Raw genomic sequence first — 19,517 nt, forward strand, 5'->3', positions numbered from 1 at the left:
GAAGAACAAGTTGGCCGGAATACCCACCCTTTCCTATCTGTGACCTGGCTTTTCAGGGGTAGCAGAAGAACAGGGATGGGAAGAGAGTCCCAAGGAAAGGGGAGTGAGCCTAGAAGTAGTCCCACCTTGTTGAGTCCTTTCTCTAGCCAGACACCTGGGAGGTAGAGCGTCTCCTGAGGTCCTATGTTCCAGTAGCGCCCAAGGTTTTGATCATTGACGAAAACAACCCCCTTCACCCAGCCCTTGAAAAAAAATAGGGAAAGACTTGATTTACTACAAACGCCCCAAAGGGAAAGTCACACCAGAAACAGATGCAGTGAGAAATCCACCATGCTCCTGAAAGACCAAAGTGAACCAACATTTGATATCCATGTAGGTCAGCCCACCCCACTGCTATGAGTCTTCCAGGCAGGGCAGTCAACCTCAGACTGTCCAGAGGAACCTAAACGCACACTGAGAAGTACCTCAGGTGCTTCTGCTCTGAGCCCACCCCTCTGCCACAGAGAAGTTGCAGGGTTCCTATCACATGGGGCAACACAGACAGACAAGGAGGTCTCTAGGCACAGCTGTCACAGAGCACTCCACTGAAGCCAACTGGGCTCAGAGCCCCAAGAAAATGGGAGGACAGGGAAGGAAAGGGGTCCTACAAACCTCTAGCTTCAGAAATGTGTCAGAGGGGTAAATGCCCACTGACAAGGCGCCCAGGAAGAAAGCAGGAAAGCTGGGCTCTTTGGGAATGAAACTCCACTTGTCCATGATGAGCCTAAGAACAGGATGTAAGCAGGGAAAGGAGGGAAGGACCATCTCACATCTGCTCCCAGACTTTCATCTAATTCCTAAAGCACATCCCTCCCCCCAGCAAGGCCAGAAGTCACATGCCTGCCAACCAGGTCATAGGATGGCAGTAAGATAGCAGGATGGGCGTTTCCCAGTCTGGAAACATAGGTTTTAGCTGGTCCCTACCCCTCACGTTAGGTATGTCACTTTGCCCTTTGGGTCTGTTTGTAACTCTGCAGAATCCAGACAGGGAGACCAAGGCACTCCTGGCTCTTGCTACATATTAGCTATGACCTCATATACCCAACTCTCAGGTACCCACCTCTGCAAGAACGACTTTGTCATATCCAGGCTGTAGATTTTGAAGTTTTTCAGAGGATTATTATCCAGATAAAGATTTCCAATTAAACCTGGAGAGAGTGGGCAAAGAAAGATGAGCAAGCCCCCAGTCAGGAGACAGGTGGCAAAGCTGCAGTCAGGGCATGTGCAGACAATCTAGGAATGATGAAACAAGGATTTTCCTAAAGCAGATGCTGCCTAAGGAACTTTACACTTGAACTAAAGCCTCTCTTGAGATGTCTAAAAGTGGCAATAAGCAAGACCACTGTTTGTCAAGCCCTGGATCTGACATAAAGAGCAGGGCACCCAAGGACAGAGACAAAGCTGAGGTGTCAGGGTGTGACATCTGGCTTCTGATGTGACTAAATGGTAACAAAGAGCCTAATTTTGTGGATCATGAGAGTCTCAGCGTAGAAGACCTGGTCAATCAGCCAGAACTCTCCACACAACCTAAGATTAAAGACATTTAAATGGTGAAGATATGATAAAATCACAGCGGTGTCCAGCAGTAAGCACCTGCATACGGGAAGGACGGCTGCTCAGCACTTGAATGGTGGAGACAGCTGGTCCCGGAGCAGGCTCCACAGCAGGGACTAGAGTGTGAGCACAGGGAAGGTCTGTGATCTGCAAACACTGAACTGGCCAAGAGGGCAAGAGGGCGGGATTCTACAGATGATCGGGGCACACTCAATTAAAACCCCAGGGAAATAAAGACTGGACAGTCTGACAGGTCTTCCTAACTCCAGAACAACCAAAGAGGTAAGATGGCTCTAGAGAAGGAAGACTAAGCAAGGTGCTAAGGCCTGGGGAGAAATACTGAAAACAGTTGTGGGTCTAGGATGGCGGCCTAGATGCTGCTACTTTGGTATGTGGATAGTGCTAGATGGGACTATAATAATGAATCTGAGGCTCTTCTGGAGAGGAAGCTCCAAGGGCTGAGGCCAAATCACTTTTTGGACATGTGCATTCTCTAACCAGGAAAGAGAGGTGAAAGCTTCCTCCATCACAAACACAGATGGAGGAAGAGAAATGGAATTTCCTCAACTCCTCGTCATAGGAAGATCTTACTTTAACTTAGTTCCCTCTATAAACTGCACTGGAAACTACTCCCATATAAACAGACAGGGAAAAGAAAGGGACTAAAGGTCTAATGATTCAGAAAGCCAGGGACATGGGCAAGTGTCCAGGAGGGATACTCATGGAGGGGCCTGAAAGCAAACTGCAGTGTGTTCATTGTGTGTCTAGCTTCCCCCTGAGCCCAGAGCATTGCCTATGAGTGTTCCTGAGAGAAATGAGAACAGAAATCCAGTGTGAAGACCCAGGAATGTAGGTATATTATATTCTTTCATGGACTCCAGGATACTCCCATTCCTTGCTCCTTACCTACAGCCTTGCAAACAGAGAGGCCACGTCCACCAAAGCAGATTTCAGTACAAAGACTGAGAGGCCAGCTCATGGCTTATGGAGCCTCTTCCAGGGGTACACGAACTATCCAGTTATGAAGCACTAAAGAGAAAGTGGCCAAATCCTCCTGATGCATTAACCAGGACTTGCATGCAGGTAAAGCAGGCACCATCTCCCTTCAAAAAACCTCCACAAGCCACCTGTGTTGCAGTGGCATCCTCAGTCCACCTCCCTGCATTAGGCCTCCACAAACCACCTCCCTAAAAGGGGCCCAATGGCCTGGTGATGTGCTCCATGGCGAACACATAGACAAGCCTGAGGAGTGACGATAGCTTTGCTCCTGGTCTATAGTAGAACCCACCTTTTCGCTGAGTGTCAATATTATCCCCATAGTTGACTCGCCCACGATTTTCCACCAAGATCCTCAGCATGGTGTGACCCTGTCAGGAACACAGTAACCAGTTATCACTGCCTGATAGCCTAGCTATACTTGGGGATCTCTGTGTCCCTATTATTCTCTATGCTCTGAGAATGGGAGTGAGAGCTCCAACTGGTCAGAAAGCTAGATGTGCCCTTCTCTTTCCAGTTCTTAATTAAGGAGCTTCCTGGCTTCCTGGTCTTCCTCTTTGACTCCTACTGAGTTTGCTAGCCATCACCCAGCTCCCTGGAATAACAAACCTGGGTCAAAGGGATAGTAATCTTCGTTGTTTTATAGTCCAAGAATCCTATGGATACCCTGTTCAAAAAGACCTGCCAAAGTAAGTAGATGAAAGTCATGATCAACAGGAGGGAGAAACGAGGAGCCTCTGCAAAACAATACAACAAGTGCCATTGTGGGGATTTATGAAGGTGCTGGATGGGTATGGAGGGAAGTGAGCACCACAGTTATGAGGGAAGGACTGTGTGATCTGTAGCTAGTGGAGAGAGACAACCACTGGCAACAGCTGGTTCTGAAGGCAGAGGATAAGGTACGTATTGCCATGCTTTATCACTACAAAGTGCTGGGAATTCAGAGGAGATGCTCCTACCTGCCCCCTGTCACACACAAGGCCACTGAGGACTCCAGATGAAAAGATGGTGGTCTCGTACAGGATGTACCCAAAGGCCTGCCCATTACCGTTGTTTACTGGCAGGTTCTCCATGTTGATGGGAGTCTCAGACTGGACTGGCTACATAACAAGACACAAGAAGGCACAGGAGCCAGGCTGCTCCTAAGTCAAAGTCTTCACATAGGCAGCAAGAACACCAGGGACAGGATGCAAGGTTTCTCTAACCTCTTTTCTCTGTTCCATCTTCTTACTAGCTTAAACTCATGGCTCTAATATTAGAGTCACAGAAATAAGGTCAGCAGGAAAAGGCAGATCACACTAGAGTCCTGTAATCTACTAGAATCCTAAAGCCACTATCATTTCTGCATCACAAAAGAATGAACTACTTGAAGGTGCCAGGGGAATCATTGCTGCTGCCGTGGTCTCCAAACAGGAGGGAGGAGGTGGCTGCAAAGTGTCAGCCTGAGGAGGACTTTGGTTTCTGTCCTGCCCCAAACAGACCACTATTGAAACACTTCTTCATGTCAACTACTTGGCAAGAGGTTTTTGTTTACTTGTTTTGTTTTGGAATAAATAGTTTTTACTAAAAAAAAAAAAAAGAATGAACTACTGCAGGTGCCCTCTTCCTTCTCCTGGGGGAAGAATCATCCTTTCCTCCACTCCTCGTTCTATTCGTGACATAGGCCTACCCAGAGGCTAAAGAAGGGGGCAACAAGTTCAACCTTTTCTCTTCCTTCCCAATTCCTACTCCAGCACCACTGTATTCTCTTTGCTCAGGTCCCTGGTTGCGAAGAGACCTCAATGCCAGAGTGGCTTTGCTCATCCTGGAACCCCACTTGGAAAGGACCTGGTCCTATCTTCTTGATAACTATCCCTGATGCCCAGCCTGCAGCACTTACGTCATCCAAGAGCAGGATAGCATCCCACAGTGAGAGGTAGAAAGATGGCCTCATTGGCTCATAGATCATCTTAAGAGTAAGTTCAGGTGGAGGAGGTGGAGGGATACCTGCAACAGAAACCATGGCCCATGGCCCTCCCTTAAAGACTCAATCCTCATTGTCTCCTCCAGCCTCATAGCCACAGCTCAATGCACTCCTTTCATTTTGACAGCAAAATTAACCACTGGCCCTATTCAGGGCTGGAACTACTCTAGAACACAAGGCGTCGACAAGGGCAGGGTTTCCTCATGTCTTCATATGTCATAAATAGGCCTAGTATTTGTCAAATACAAGGGGCACACCATGGTGAAAATAGTCTCTCAAACTTTCTTTGTCTAGAATGTTTGCTTGTTTTTTGTTTGTTTGTTTGTTTGTTTTTGGCAGTGCTCAGGGTGCAACACAGGGCCTTACACAAGCTGGGCAATAGTTCTACTGAGCTACATTCCTAGTAGCTTTGAGTATTCTTCTCTTCTTCTTATTATTATTATTATTACAAATTTTCACCTCCTCCCCTCCTTCTATTTCCTTCCCCCTCCCCCCCAGGCCCCCTCCGCTTCCCTTTCCAGTCCAAAGAGCAGTCAGGGTTCCCTGCCCTGTGGGAAACCCAAGGTCCTCCCCCTTCCATCCAGGTCTAGGAAGGTGAGCATCCAAACAGACTAGATTCCCACAAAGCCATGGATCAACTGGAGTTGAGGTAGGATAGCAAGACGGCAGAAACTCCAAAGCTCTGGGCAAGAGCATGGATCCAAGTGGATGTTTGAAACTGCTGCCTGTTTGTACCTGAGAAGGTTCCAAAGAGGTTTCGAAGCTTGGTGTATTTGGCAGTATAATCTCCAGCCTCTGTCAATACAGCATCATAGTCTGCAAAACAGTCATTGACCTTTCACAGTCTCTCCTGTCCCCAGAACAGTGCAAAGGGATGAAGAAAACGAGAAGAAAGGAGGAGAAACTGGGTTGGGGGAACAGAGTTGTCAAACCAGCAATTTTGAAGAAAAGCAGCTTTATTATGAAGTAGGGGGGCCAACATCAAACCTTCTCAAGGGCCTGAGAAGGGGGAAGTCTATCCCTACCCCTATCACTCTAGATTTGCCTCCCTTCCCTTGGTCCCCCAAGAGCTCCCTCAACAAAGCAAGGTGTTCACAGGTACTCTAGAAGTTTTGAAGTGATAGTCAGTCAAAGCCTCTATCTTCCCTGGACATTATATAACCAAAATCATGAAAGGAGACAGAAACTCTTTCTAAAGGACTCTCCATCAAAAGCGTCAATCCTATAAACACTGGGGAGGAACAGGAAGAACCAGTTGGGATACTTGCCATAGCTGGTGACATCAGCCTTGTAGTCATTAAAATGCATGGCTCCATTTATGAAGCCAAAATTTGTGCCTCCGTGGAACATGTACAAGTTGATGGAGGAGCCGGCTTTGATGATAGCAGACACTGTTTGCAAGACCTCTTCAAGGAGAACAAAAAGGAGGGATGTTTAGAATGGGTCAGAGCACAAGGGAAGCCCCACATCCCAATTCCCTCACATCCCAATTCTCTCCAGGTCCATTTCATCACTGGGTCATTCAGTTTTCCATGGACAATAGGTAGCCAGTAGGCTGTTTCTACACTACCAGCCGGAATGTTACCCAGTAGCTACTCTGCCCCAAGGAAATGCAAAAAAGATGGGTCCCCATTATACAATAGTCCTGACTATATCCCTAAGTCCTCTCTTAACTAGGAAATGAGCCAAGGATATGCTAAGAGAGTATCCGACAACAAAATAAAAGGTCAATTAATAGATATTTGTATGATATATACAGTAAATGCAAACTCAATAGTGAACTGGAAAAACTTTTAAAAAACCGTTTTAATACTCAGTACTGATATATCTGCAGAAAATGAGTACTTTCATTTAATAATGACCTGTAGGCTACTTTATGAAGGGGAGTGGTAAATACATATATTAAAACTGCACTGATGTAGCAGTTTTCATATGGAAATATAGACCAACTATACAAAACTAGATGTTCAAGGATGCTCACGTAAGTAGTATTCAATTAATGAATCCCAAAACTAAGTAACCATCAGTAAGGAACTGGGTCACTAACTGGTGGTTTAGTCATCAACACAACAGATCTCTTTAAATTCTTTAAGAGAGTGATGTCCAATTACCCCAAGTATTCCGACATTCAGCAGTATAGGATGGTGTGCATGTGGGGGTGGGTGGGGGTGGATGGGTGTGAAGATCTGATCAATCTGTCTCTAGCTCTGTCTGGAGAAACACTGTAGGATGCCTATTTTGTTAAATACATCAAAATTCTTGGTATATACTCAAGGACTTTTATTTCTTCCTTAAACTTTCCTATAGTTCTTAGATATTTGTAATAAGTATACTACTTTTCTAATTACAAAAACACAGAAAAGCAATGATGAAAGTCCTACTGTTATTTCAAGTCAAGACTCTGAAATACCAAGAGCTGAGTATGAACACAAATGATCCCATGATCCAAGCATCCTCCAACTCCATACACAATGCCAAGGAATGGAAAACATTCTTGCTCAGGGTCAATACACATACTAGATACAGGCAAAATAAAGCACTCACCAGAGGAATCCAAGATATTGTGGGAGCCACCCCATGAGTCAAACCACCCTGTCCAGTACTCCATCACCATCTTTGGTTGAATCCCCTGGGTACCACAAAATGAGAATTAGGAAGGTTGGCTAGTCCAAAGGGAGAGAGGGGCACCCTTCTTAGAAGGAACCCCAGTACCTTTGTCCTCCCTGGCCATCTACCCCTTGCCTGAGAGACTTGTAGGTGCACAGCACAGATGAAGATCATTCACTCACCACACATGGCCTCACCACCTGCTGGTATAATGTAGAAGTGGCTACCAGAGTTGATGTTTAATGTGATTTTGAGAGGGCATGATGGGTGCTAGCAAGAAGATGCAAGTCTATGCTCAAAGTAAGACTTCATCAGAATTTGCCAACTACCTTAGATGCCCTTTCCAACACTGGTTGGATTTCATTATGGCTCAAGACAACATTTGCCTACCTTCTACCAGGGAAGAAGAACGTCCTATTCTGGATGAGTACATTCAAAAGCCACACTGTGGATGCAGACAAGCCAAAATTACTGCTTCCCTGTATTTGGAAGTCAGCAGGCTTCAGGATGGGTCTTCTTTTAATTCTGATTTGAACAACAGTTTATAGAACTAAACCAGAGCATCAGATCTTGACAGAGCTGCTACTCATGGTGCAAGCTCTTTGGTGCAACAATCTGGGTCCATACATCCCCTAGGATACTGATCAAGTCTTAATTGTTACTTCAGAACACTGAAGTGACATCTGCTTTCTCCAAGCATATGGAGACCATCTGGGGACTATGATTGGTTCCACCATGTTTGCAAAAGCTGAAAACACCTAGGCAGGTGTAAAAGACTCATTTGCTAAGATTTTATGCTCTGGGCCAGGAAGCATTCCTCATTTATTCAGTGACAGCTGATTAAGTATCCTCTCTCATGGGCTGGCCTGACAATTGAAACTGCATAAAAAGGAATAGAACATATTCCAGAGAGATGGGGTATACTTAATAGTCCACGGTATAAAAGGCACCACTTATCCCTGAGTAAAATCCAACATAGCCACAGGTTTTTTTTTGTTTTTTTTTTTTTTTAGCAAGGAGTAGCTTTGCTTTTCTTTACAAACTGTCTACATCCCAAGATATGCCATACTATGCATACATTTCAGTCACCCCAAAGGGAAAAGCAGCCAAAGTCCTAAATTCCAGCAACCTTTAGTGCCAACTGTGGATCTGTTTGCTTATGGCCTTCTCTGGTGCAGGGAGGGAGTGAGTGCACAGAATGGACCAAGCTGTCTCATTGCAGAATATGGTGCAACCAACCCTAAACTGACTGTCTTCAGGGTGCCTTATCCATTTTCTGTCTCCTTGCTTGACCATGAATAGCAGTAGCAGTAACAGTAGCTGGCACCTAGGCTCACTGGGAGAATCAGATCAAATGATGTGTATAAACCTGTCGTATATAGGAAGTACTCAAAAAATCTCTATCACAAATCACCCTCCTCACCGGGCATACACACGAGGACTAATGAACACCCCAGAGTTAACCAGTACTGGGGTCTCTAGTGTCCATTCAATGAAGCCCTTTAGACAAAGCCCTTTATTTAAGCAACAGCAGATGTCATGGACTATACAAGAAAGTACTTCAGCGGTGCCATTCTGCTGATAGGACAGCCAGCCCGATGGCACTGGCATGGCAGGTTTCCTAGGGACCAACACAGACACTCCTTCCATTACCAGAAGTGAGGTACTTTTCAAACATTACCTTGTTCAAGTCAAGGTTCTTATTGTATCTACTCAAATAAAAGAAAAAGAGAAACACAGAGGAGCCAAACAATGTGTCCAAAGTCCCACAATAGGTGGTCAAATGGGTCCTAAGCAGCTCCCGAAATCTGTACTTCCCTTGGCAGCACTCAGCTGCAACTCTGCTTCGCCACTTGGAGACAACATCTCGGGATTCTCTCTTCCCATGTAGATTACAGACTCTTAAAGACAGAGGCCCTGTAATCAGTCATGAAGGAAGACAGACCAGGCACCCCTACAGAGGAAAGACCTAAGACATGCTGGGAGAAAGAAAATGAGAAGGAAGAGCTCCACTTGAACATGTACCTGCATTCTCCCTCCCCTCTGGGAAGTCTACCAGCGACCAGACTGGCCCTCCTCCTAAGATCCTTCCCGCCCCTTCCTGGCCACCATCTATACTGCAGGAGTAGTCACACCAAACATCCATAGTTAGCTTACAAGGTACTACCTGTCACTATGACTTTGTGAGTGTTCCTGAGGATACCATCCCTACTCCGAAAGGCCAACAGCTGGAACAAACAACCTACTCAGTGGACCTCGAGTACGCCCACCCCATTGGCTCAGGATCCCCATGGGCATCTAGCCATGTCAATACACTCTTAGCAGTTTCACTCCAGGACCCTGGTGGAGATGCAGTGGGTGGGGGCAAGCTGGGAGCATTGACATCCTTCCATAAGCCAGGCTGAAATGGGCTCTCTGTTCTGCACATGGGATACAGCTTGGCCCCAATCACATCTGTCTGTTTAGGAGAGACACACAAACCAGAGACATCAACTGGAATGGGGCTATGTGTAAACATCAATCTGAAGAAGGTGAAACACACCCAGAGACCTCTCTCTCATCTCAACTTGGAATCAACCAGGCCTCCTGTCTTATGGATATCAGAAACATTCCCAGTGCTAATGAGGATCTGAAGGTTGAGGTAGGGACAGAGAGGCTTCTTTTCACTCTCAATCCCTCAAAGCAAAGCTGTGCCTTGCAGAATCCATAAAAGCCAAAAGCTTCAAAAGGTGCCCTTCTCAACAGAGCACAGCACACTTGGATGGCATCAGTTTACACCACAAAACTTTAGAGCAGAGCCTCTAAGCTGCTTCCCTCCCAGGCAATGTGGCATGAGCCAAGAGGCTGGGAGAGCTAAGAGTCCCCCATCGCAGAACTCCAGGAGCGGTGCAGACATGCGGAATCCCTGCACTCATGTTAGAAGATCCCCAGCATCCCTTGCGCCAGACCTACCTGTATAGATAAGAGAATACTGTTCAGTTCCTTCAGCTCCTGTTGTGACTGCAAGTTGATGGTGGCCAGCACTGGGAAGGCAACAGAGAAAGAAAACGCATAGTCTTGAAGTCACAAAGACTTTTTGAATTACCCAAATCTTCAATCCACCAGCATAAAAAAAATATATAGCTAGTGCAAATACTGATCCCACCTCCCATTAGAAGCTGGCTGTCGTGATGCCGAGAGACTTGCCTATACTGTGTTCTTGGAAACTCCGCCATTCACTCAAGAACAGAGCCACAACACTCAGCATCTGATTTTACTGGTTGTAATGTTTGCAGGCAGAGTAAAGGCTCTCTGATCTACTGCCATAGGGACCAGAGTCTGAGCTCTACACGGCATGCCAAGTGCAATGGTGAGGCCTTTGTACGCCAAGGGCAATGATCTTAATGAAGACTCATGTCTCATTTCTTGATAAGAATTCAGTCTACTCTATTCCACGATGTGTTTATTTTTAAAATGCAACCAGTATTGTATACAGCTTCCCATAAGTGAAAAGCACACTCAAGACAAAGTGCCACTGCTAGCTGATGGCCATGGCCCTGCCACAGTCACAGCCAGCTGTAGAACTTGACTCCAGGGACCCTCGCTTACAGTCCACTTGAATGGTCAGCTGCAGATGAATGGGATCCGGAGTGACTAAAAGACTGGCCACTTCCAGTTACCATTCAGGAGATCGGGCCATGGTAACCAGCAAAGAAAACAAAGCTAAGGCTGTGAAGGTACAGAAACTTCCCTCGTGGTCGACGATTTGTGAGCAGCAGAGCAGGGATGCAAACTCAGGAGCCTTCACACCAAGACATTATCCTGTGATGTCACTGTCTTCTAGCAACCCACAGGGGAAGATCCCCAACTAGAACTCTCCCTGTCTAAAGGTAGCCATTCCTTTCGGGAAGCTTGTTTAAAATCTCAAAGTCAACCCAATGCACAGGGCTAGCTGAACACACACACACACAGCCAGGTCATGTGACACGCCATCACATTCACGACAGGGATGGAAAGGTTGCAGGGAGCAAATGCAGAAGGGATGTGAGCACAAGGTGCCAAAAAAGCCTGGGAAAGTGAAAACCATGGAGGAGCCTAGGAGGGTGGGTTTGTTTCTATCCACCAGATCACGTAAGTCCTTCCTCCACTTTGAATGGGACCATGAATGGGACCCTCTCCATCCACAGGCATCCTCCCAGCCCTGCTGTCAAGCCTCCTTTGCTCCAGTATCCATGCCTTCAGCAGGGTTGACATACTCTCAGGAAGCGATCCCCTGGGAGCACGGGGTGAGGAGTAGAAGGGAGGACTGAAGGGGATTCCTGAGCAAGGGGCTCCTAAGCATCCCTCACATTTGTTCCTCAAATATCTGTGTAAGAACCAGAGACGGCCTCTATAGTAGCTCTAACACTGATATTTGATATTCCTGATGTGACAGTCCCCATGGCACCCTTACCCCCACAAGAAAAATGCTCACTTCCTTTACCCATCTTGAGAGCTTCATCTCTCCTCAAAAACTGGGTACAATCCTAACAGAAAGTCAGGGCATGCAGAACTAATGAAAGGAACAAATAAAATGTTACAAACAAAGGAGGCAAAGAATGGGAGCTAGGGAGGTCTCTGTGAAGACATTTACCAGGAGAGATGGGGAGTGACAAGGCTTGGGGACAAAGGTCAGGATGAGCCTAATGTGCATGCAGTAAATGCTTGTAATCCCACCCAAGAGGACCGGGGAAAAGGATCATGAGTTTGAGGACAGCCTGAACTGTGTGTGTGTGTGTGTGTGTGTGTGTGTGTGTGTGTGTGTGTGAGAGAGAGAGAGAGAGAGAGAGAGAGAGAGAGAGAGAGAGAGAGAGAGGACGTGGGATTCCTCTCTGTATGCTGTGAATACCTGTGAATACCATTAGTTAATAAAGAATCTGTTTGGTGCCTACTGCAGCACAGAATAGGGAAAAGCAGGAATTGCAAGCAGATAGAGGAGGAGAGAGTAGGCAGAGTCAGAGAGAAGCCATGCAGCCTCAGCAGACACCAGCTGGAACCTTGCCAGTAAACCATGAGCCTTGTGGTAAAATATAAAATAATAGAAAAGGGTTAATCTAAGATGTAAGAACTAGCTAGAAATATACTTAAGCTAAACTGTATTGCAAATAATATAGTTTCTGTGTGATTATTTCAGGTCTGGGCTACCTGGAACAAACTAGCAGCATCCCACAACAGAGAAAGAGAGGGAGGGAAGGAGGGAGGGAGGGAGGGAGGGAGGGAGCAGGGAAGAAAAGAGAGGAAGATCTGAGATTAAAAAAAGCAAATGGCATGGTGACCCCACTGAAGGAGAGACCTAATCACTCTGACTCGCCACCTGATTCCCACGCTGCAGAGCAGGGAAGCCCACCAGCAGACCTGCAGCAAAGATTTAATGTTATAAATTTTATTGTTATTTTTATGTTATGAGCCCTGTACTGCACCAGTGAGAAAGGGAAGGTGTGTGAGACCAAGGAAAGCCCAGCCATCCACGGAAACAGAAGGACGGCTTCAGAATGCTAAGTCAATAGATGTGGAGTTGCATGTGTGGGCTGTATAGAAACAGGAAGGCAAGGTGAAAGTCGAAAGAAAAAGGTACAGTTTCAGATGGTTGTTTCTGGGGAATGAGATGAGGAAGAAGGTGTATTTCTTGATAAATTTTTTAAAATATTATTATTTTACTTATAGGCCATAAGAATGAATGCTTTAACTTTTTTAATTAAAAATAATTATTCCAGGCAGCAATGATCTCCGTTGCCCAAGGGTGGGAGCTTGCAGGGAAGGATGGGTGGGAATGGAGAGAGAGCACCTTCAAAGGCCTTTTATAGACTGTCTCACACCCCATAACCCCATCACATGGGCCTTGCTAGAAAACATGAGTGGATGGTGCCACCTTGTGGAACTAACAGGAATCACTACTGATCTTTGTTAGAACCAAGGAGCATGACTGTTTCCTTCAAGGTACTTGCTGTAGATAAGAGCCTTTTCCTCCCCATCTACCCAGCAGTCATTCCCAGAGGCAACCATGCCAGGTACTGTGGAAGGGAAGTCAAGTTAAAAGTCACCATCTACAAACAGGTCAGTCTAGAGAGGGAAATACAAAACGAACAGAACAGACAGGAGGAGGCGCTACTGCACAGCACCGGGGCCCACAGGAGTTAAACGCAGCCTCTGTCAGCATGAATCATGCGTGAGCGCATGTTCAAGCACAGGCCCTATGAGACAGCCCCAGGTCACAGAGCTCACAGAGCTTAGAGAACTAAGTTAGGGCAGCTATTCCAAAGGTTAAAAGGCAAAATGGCAGAGTGGGCTGAGCCTTGTGAATGGGGTGCACGGTCTAACAGGGTGCTCAGAGAAAACCTCATTGCAAAGACTGCCAGGGAAGCGAGCCATGCAGATTCCCAGAAGGTGTGCAGAGTCACCAGACTGAGAGCGCTCTGTGAGAAACAGACCAGAGCCAGGACGGTAGAACAGACGGGGAAAGAGCATACACACTGGAGAGCAGCTCAGGCAGCCACGTGTGTGGAGAATGTGAGGTGTACTGCTGGGGTGCAGTCAGGGTCATGTCGGGGCTGTGGGTGCAGGTAGTGGAGAAAGGCCGTGAGAGGGAAGATGGGGGAGGGGTGTTCAGGGGTTGCTGTGTTGGCAGCCCATGCAGCCATTCTCGGAGTACATGCTTCTCTTTCTTCTCTATGGAGCACTTGGAGCTCAAGAGGGAAGGCAGGATGATCTGGGTCGTAAGCTTATCTGTTAGAGAATATGGAGTCTAGGAATATACATAGTCTTGGCTGGCCTGGAACTCACTCTGTAGCCCAAGCTGGCCTCCAACTGCCGACCCTCCCGCCTTCACTTCCCTAGGGGTGTACTTTCAAAGGCCTGACCATGGGTTGCATTCTCTAAGGTAGGCACAAACTGCTGCATTAAGACAAGCTTGAAGGGGATCCGTGAAGGACTGCAGCATTGCAGGTGGGAAGAGCGGCAACAGCCGAGGTGACAAAACACACCTGAGGAGGAAAGTACAGATAAAAGAATGCGCCAGCAGCTGCTGTGCCGGGCAGGAGAGGGCTGAGAATAACTGCAAGGTTTGATGATATGGTGGGGAAATGGAGCTGCAGTTTTCTGATAAAAAGGAAACCTGTCAATGGGGGCAGCCACCTGTAGCACGCTGAGCGCCCCACGTGCTTAGCCAAGAACAATGACCAGATACAGCCGGCCAAGTACTTGGGTATCTGGAAGATCTATGGTAAGGCACTTGCTAAAAAGAAGAGGAAGGGGCCATGGGAGTTGCTGTGGAGCCTGATGGCCCTGCAGCCCAGAGAACCAAGCCCTGTGTACCACAGGCACCAGGGAAACTCCAGCTTTTATCTCAGACCACGCCCAGAGGCAGGCAGCCTCCTTCAGGTACCTCCGTCAACCACTCCCTTTTGCAGGCCGTCTTTGTTGTCTGAGGTCAGGAGCATCTCTATAATGCCACGGTCTTCCAAGGCCTGTTTGGGGGATAAAAGGCCAGTTAAACTCAGTCCTCATCTCTCAGAGCTCCTACAGGGTCACTGCTGAAGTTGAGTTAGTCCACAGAAAGAGAGAAATCTAGCAACGCGTGTCTCTGCATGTCGTCTATGCTTACAATATTCAGTGAAGTTCCAATAAGTGTTTGGTTTCTGAGTGTGGCAAGGACAGGGCCACTGAGCTCTGGCAGGCCTCCATTGCTCCTGAAGGTCTGCTCAGTTTGGGGATACATAAGTTTACTCAGAGGCAGGCTCCCTGAGGCTAGATGCCATGCTATCACATGGTAACTACCTGCGGAGGGCACCAGTGGAATACTATTATTCCCCCTTCATCCACACCACAAACAAGAAGCCTGTCTCTTCCCCACTCTTGAGCTGGTGTGAGCTTGGTCAGTGGCAGGAGCTACTATGACTCAGCCATACCTCCTGGCATGGCCATCGAATACTGCCCACGCTCAGCAGAACTTGAAGCAATCCCCTTGGAGGGCATAAATGAAACTGTCCTTGGGGGACAAAGTAACTGCTGACATCAGAACATTAGGCATGACACTAAGCACTTGACTGTCTCCTGCACTCTTCATAGCCAACATCTGAACAGTACAGTGTCAGAAGGGCTGAAGGAAGTATGATCAGTTACAGAGGTCATGTGAGAGGCGGGGCTGAACTCAAAACACACATGTCCACCCACACAGACTCCACTCTGGAACTTTGGACTCCAACAGTCCTCAGAGATGATTATCTCCCCTGCTGCATTCTTATGGAAACAGAGGGGTAGCATCTAACCCTAATGCCAGACCCATGTGCTGCAAAGACATAGTAGAAGGGGCTCCAACTCTCAGGATGATAGGGGCTGGAACATTTAAGCCATGAGGAATATTGGCGAAATGTCTATTAAAATCCCCGGACCAACCTTCTTCAAGTACTAACTAGTTACTCACTGACACAGAACACTTCATTTTCTACACCCTTAATTTTATAGGCATTAATTTTCCAACCTTACCCTTTAAAGGCCAGTAACTATTTCCCAAGTATCAGTCAAATGCCAAGCACAGAGCTCCCACACTCAGAAGCCTTAGGAAAAGACACTCTTGTGCCCATTTTGTAAATGATAAGAGTAGAACTCAGAACGTTGAGGGGCTCATGGCCAAGGTCATTCAATGCCAGTGGGATGCACATCTTGCCACACCCCCAGGAGAAGTTACACACAGTTCAAAGGAGAATCCTCCCAAGAGCCTCAAACAGGTGGAGCTCTGGGCATCAGGGAAGTATGACTGTACAGACAAGGTCCCCTAAGATGCTAGTCTCTCCTCCTGATGCTCCTCAGGGCTTTCCTTAGCTGCATCACTGGTAAACAACTGCTGGAGATGGACAATGCTCTGGGGAGACTAACAAAGGACCAGAGCAAGAGAGGCTCTGGAGTCTGTGCCCAGAATAGGCTTTTTTCCAGGTAACCCAGGACAAGGAAGCTAGATGTGTGCTCTGTCTAGAGTATGCACAGTGCTTCCCTTGCTCCTTTCCAGCTTGAGCAATCCCACCCTTCCTAGACAGCCTGTATCCTACTAAGAGCTCTCTTCAAGTAAGAAGGAAGAGGCATGAAGTCAGAGACTAGACTCTGCAGCATGTGGGCGTCAGTCTCCAGTCTGTGAGAACAGAAGTGATTTCTAGACGGAAAATGAAACTGGGGGTGACAACATCGGTATTTAGTCGGCCAGACCCAGAGAGCTCACATCATGGCCAGCCCTCCAGAGTGCACTGAAAGAAATGCCAACGACGCTATCCAAGTCGCTTACTGACAACTTCCTGTGTACCAGGTCACTTGACATCACATAACATGAAAGAGGCAGGCGCTCTTTTTAACCTCACTTTGTAAAAGATAAAAGGAAACTTAGGGAAACTGAGGCATTCGTTTAAAGCCTCGGCAACCAAGGGAGAGAAACCAGATCTGGATGTCGGCCTCTCTTTGTTGTCCCCCTGCCATCCTTCTCTGGCATGCCATGTGAACTGGCAGTTCTCACCTGCACTGTCACTCTAGAATCAGATGCCTGAGCACTGTCCAAAGGTCCTCAGGATGAGCATGGCATGTAGCTAGTCAGGGACTTTACATTCCCTCAATAAAATCCATGCACAACCACCTATATGGCTTTATGCTAGGATGAGGGAGACACTCCACACAACTTTCATGGCCTCCCCTTAATTAAGGAAATTCCTTTATTCTTAGCCCCTGGGACACTATATTGTTGGGAAATATTATTTTCAGGTATGTGACTGTAGTTTACGCTGCTCTGTGAAGCTGTGTTCCTGTGCCTGTCTAAAACACCTGATGGTTTTAATAAACAGATGAACGGCCAATAGCAAGACAAGAGCAAGGATAGGCGGGGATAGCAGGCAGAAAGTATAACGAGAAGGAGAACCAAGAACCTAGAATGAGAGAACTAGGATCAAGAGAACAAGGAGAGGGGGCAGCAGGGGACAGCCACCCAACTACACAGCAAGCCACAGAGAAAGAAGTAAAGAAAGGTATACAGAAATAAAGAAAAATAAAAGTCTATTGGCAAAGGTAGTAGGGATAATTTAAGTCAGGAAAAGCTGACAAAAAAACAACCCAAGCTACAGCCAGGCATTCATAACTAAGAAAAAGGCTCTATGTGTGGTTTATTTGAAAGCTGGGTGGCAGGTCTTTCAAAAAAGCCAAAAGAGCAAAACAACAAACAATGCTATAAGAGCACTAAACATATCACACTAAACTCAATCAACAAAGGGTGAATAAGTGATAACTCTGTAGAAATGAACACTGGAAAAAATTCACTAATTAATAAGGTGGTGCTGGAGGCATGGTATATTAATTTCAGGAAAGTGTTAGGGCAACATGTCACAGTCTGTAATATATTCCAGGGAAGGAGCGTAAAGAAATGAATTAAATGGCCCTTACCTTCTTGATGTAAGGCATGTATGCACGGTCTTTGTTATAGGAACCATATTCATTCTCCACTTGCACAGCAATGATGGGTCCCCCGTACTTATACTAGGGCAAAGAGATAAACAATTAAAAGCTAAATGGGTTGTGGGAACCATAATATTTAAATTTAAATCCATCACAATGACATGCAAAGGAAATCAGGGTTTGGGCATGGATAGAACATATATCCAGGTAATATAAGAGACTATGTATATGTCCAGGTAATATAAGAGACTATGTATCTTCATTCTGTGCTGATTTTCTAAGTTCAAAATGCCATTAGTTAGTGAAGGTTTTCCCTGACCATGTGCAGAGACAAGGAAAGATAATTGTTTTTTCAATGTCTAATGTTCAACCAAAAAGCCTCGAGGCACACACACACACACACACACACACACACACACACACACAAGGGAACATAATCCAGTGGAAGAACACTTTGCTAGCATGTGCTACGCCCTAGTTTGGATGCTACGAACCATAAACCAGAAAAGGAAGGAAAAGGAGGGCTTTGATCAAAGAACATATACATATGTGTGATAATATTTCATATATGAAACTGTAAAAGAATAAATAAATGGAAAAAACTGCAGAAAAACCTAAAAAGCATGTACACACACAGAGAGAGAGAGAAGATTTACTAGACAAAGTAAACAATAAATGAACTTGAAATGATTATTTGAAGTTGTCTACCTTAGGGAAAGAAAAGAAAAAATGAATGAAAAAATATGAACAGGGCCAAACGAACTTAGGGGACACCATTAATCAGACCAATACACATAGTCTTTGAAATGGAGGAGGAGGGGACAGAAGAAGAGGAGGAGGCAAAAGAGATGCCCTACCCCTAGATGAAGAGCTATAGGCAATTAATGCCCAATTAGAGAAGAGTCAGTCTTCTCTAGAAACAAGCCTCCCCATGGGTTATCCAACAAGTGGTAATCACTAAATAAGCAAATATACAAGCAACACTAAATGAACTCAGCAGGAGCATACATATGTATGTATATACATATATGTGTGTGTGTGTATGTATGTATGTATAAAGAAGAGGTCAATAATTAAAGTGGGAGGGGGAGGGACATGGAAAAAGTTGGAGGGAGAGAGAGACAGGTAGAAATGAAGTAAACATAATGCCCATGCAAAAAATTCTCAAAGAATAAAAATTTAAATTGAAAAAGGAACTATATCAACAGTGTATTTGAAGAAATAATGGCTGACCAGGCATGAGGGCATGAACCTGTTATCCCAGCACTTTGGAGGCTGAAAAGTATTGGAAGTCCAAGACCAGCTTGTATATATAGTGAATTTGATGTCAGCTTGAGCTACACAGCAAGACCTTGTCAAAACAAAAACAAAAGAAGGAGGAGGAGGAGGAGGACGAGGAGGAAGAGGAGGAGAAGGAGGAGGAATGGAGGGAGGAACAGCAATAGAAGAAAGAATAGTTGTATAGTTGAAAATCCCTCAAATTAAAGGAAATTTTTAAATTTTAAAAAGTCAGTTATCAAAGTCATGTGATAAGGCATGATGACATTGTTTGTGGAAATTAATTTTAATATTAATTGGATTTTTAAGTTTTCTTCATATAATGTATTTTGATCATATTCTTTCCCCTCCCCTACTCCTCCTAGATCTTCCCTACTTCCCAACCCACCCAACTCCATATTCTTTCTCTCACTTGATGATAAAAGAAAATCAAAACAAAGACAAAAATACCAAAGTAAAACAAGCAAACAAAAAGGACAAAAACATACAATGTATTTTGTATTGTATTGTCCACCTATTCCTAAGTTGTTGCCTGTCCTGGGGTGTGGTTGATATACCCAGTGTCACTCCATTGGAGAAAACTGACTTTCCCTCTCCTGTCAATGCCAAATAGCTTCTTGGTTAGAGATAAACTCTGTTC

The 19,517-nt window shown here is 45.8% G+C and overlaps 2 protein-coding genes across 3 annotated transcripts in view; one reads left to right on the forward strand and one right to left on the reverse strand.

Moving 5' to 3' along the window:
* B3gat1 (beta-1,3-glucuronyltransferase 1) overlaps nucleotides 1–5,033 on the forward strand; it is a 35,622-nt gene extending 30,589 nt beyond the window's left edge. The window contains exon 7 of the mRNA XM_041657188.1: nucleotides 4,347–5,033. The gene's annotated coding sequence lies outside the window, so the exon portion shown is untranslated. The remainder of the gene's footprint in view (nucleotides 1–4,346) is intronic.
* The window catches only part of LOC121451550 (beta-galactosidase-1-like protein 2), a 41,590-nt gene that overhangs the window by 2,281 nt on the left and 19,792 nt on the right, over nucleotides 1–19,517 (reverse strand). Inside the window, exons 6-18 of one of the 2 annotated variants that reach the window (XM_041657184.1) lie at nucleotides 17,588–17,680; nucleotides 14,559–14,640; nucleotides 10,112–10,182; nucleotides 7,097–7,181; nucleotides 5,821–5,958; nucleotides 5,288–5,368; nucleotides 4,469–4,575; nucleotides 3,549–3,689; nucleotides 3,199–3,270; nucleotides 2,882–2,960; nucleotides 1,100–1,187; nucleotides 652–763; nucleotides 126–242 (exon numbers count right to left, since the gene is read on the reverse strand). In XM_041657184.1, coding sequence (XP_041513118.1) covers nucleotides 126–242; nucleotides 652–763; nucleotides 1,100–1,187; nucleotides 2,882–2,960; nucleotides 3,199–3,270; nucleotides 3,549–3,689; nucleotides 4,469–4,575; nucleotides 5,288–5,368; nucleotides 5,821–5,958; nucleotides 7,097–7,181; nucleotides 10,112–10,182; nucleotides 14,559–14,640; nucleotides 17,588–17,680 — 1,266 coding nt within the window. The remainder of the gene's footprint in view (nucleotides 1–125; nucleotides 243–651; nucleotides 764–1,099; nucleotides 1,188–2,881; nucleotides 2,961–3,198; nucleotides 3,271–3,548; nucleotides 3,690–4,468; nucleotides 4,576–5,287; nucleotides 5,369–5,820; nucleotides 5,959–7,096; nucleotides 7,182–10,111; nucleotides 10,183–14,558; nucleotides 14,641–17,587; nucleotides 17,681–19,517) is intronic. The other variant, XM_041657185.1, reaches the window with a different exon arrangement.

Source organism: Microtus oregoni, unplaced genomic scaffold (assembly GCF_018167655.1).
Source record: "Microtus oregoni isolate MIOR12 unplaced genomic scaffold, Mior012 000008F_ref0000371, whole genome shotgun sequence".
NCBI classification, from domain to species: Eukaryota; Metazoa; Chordata; class Mammalia; order Rodentia; family Cricetidae; genus Microtus; species Microtus oregoni.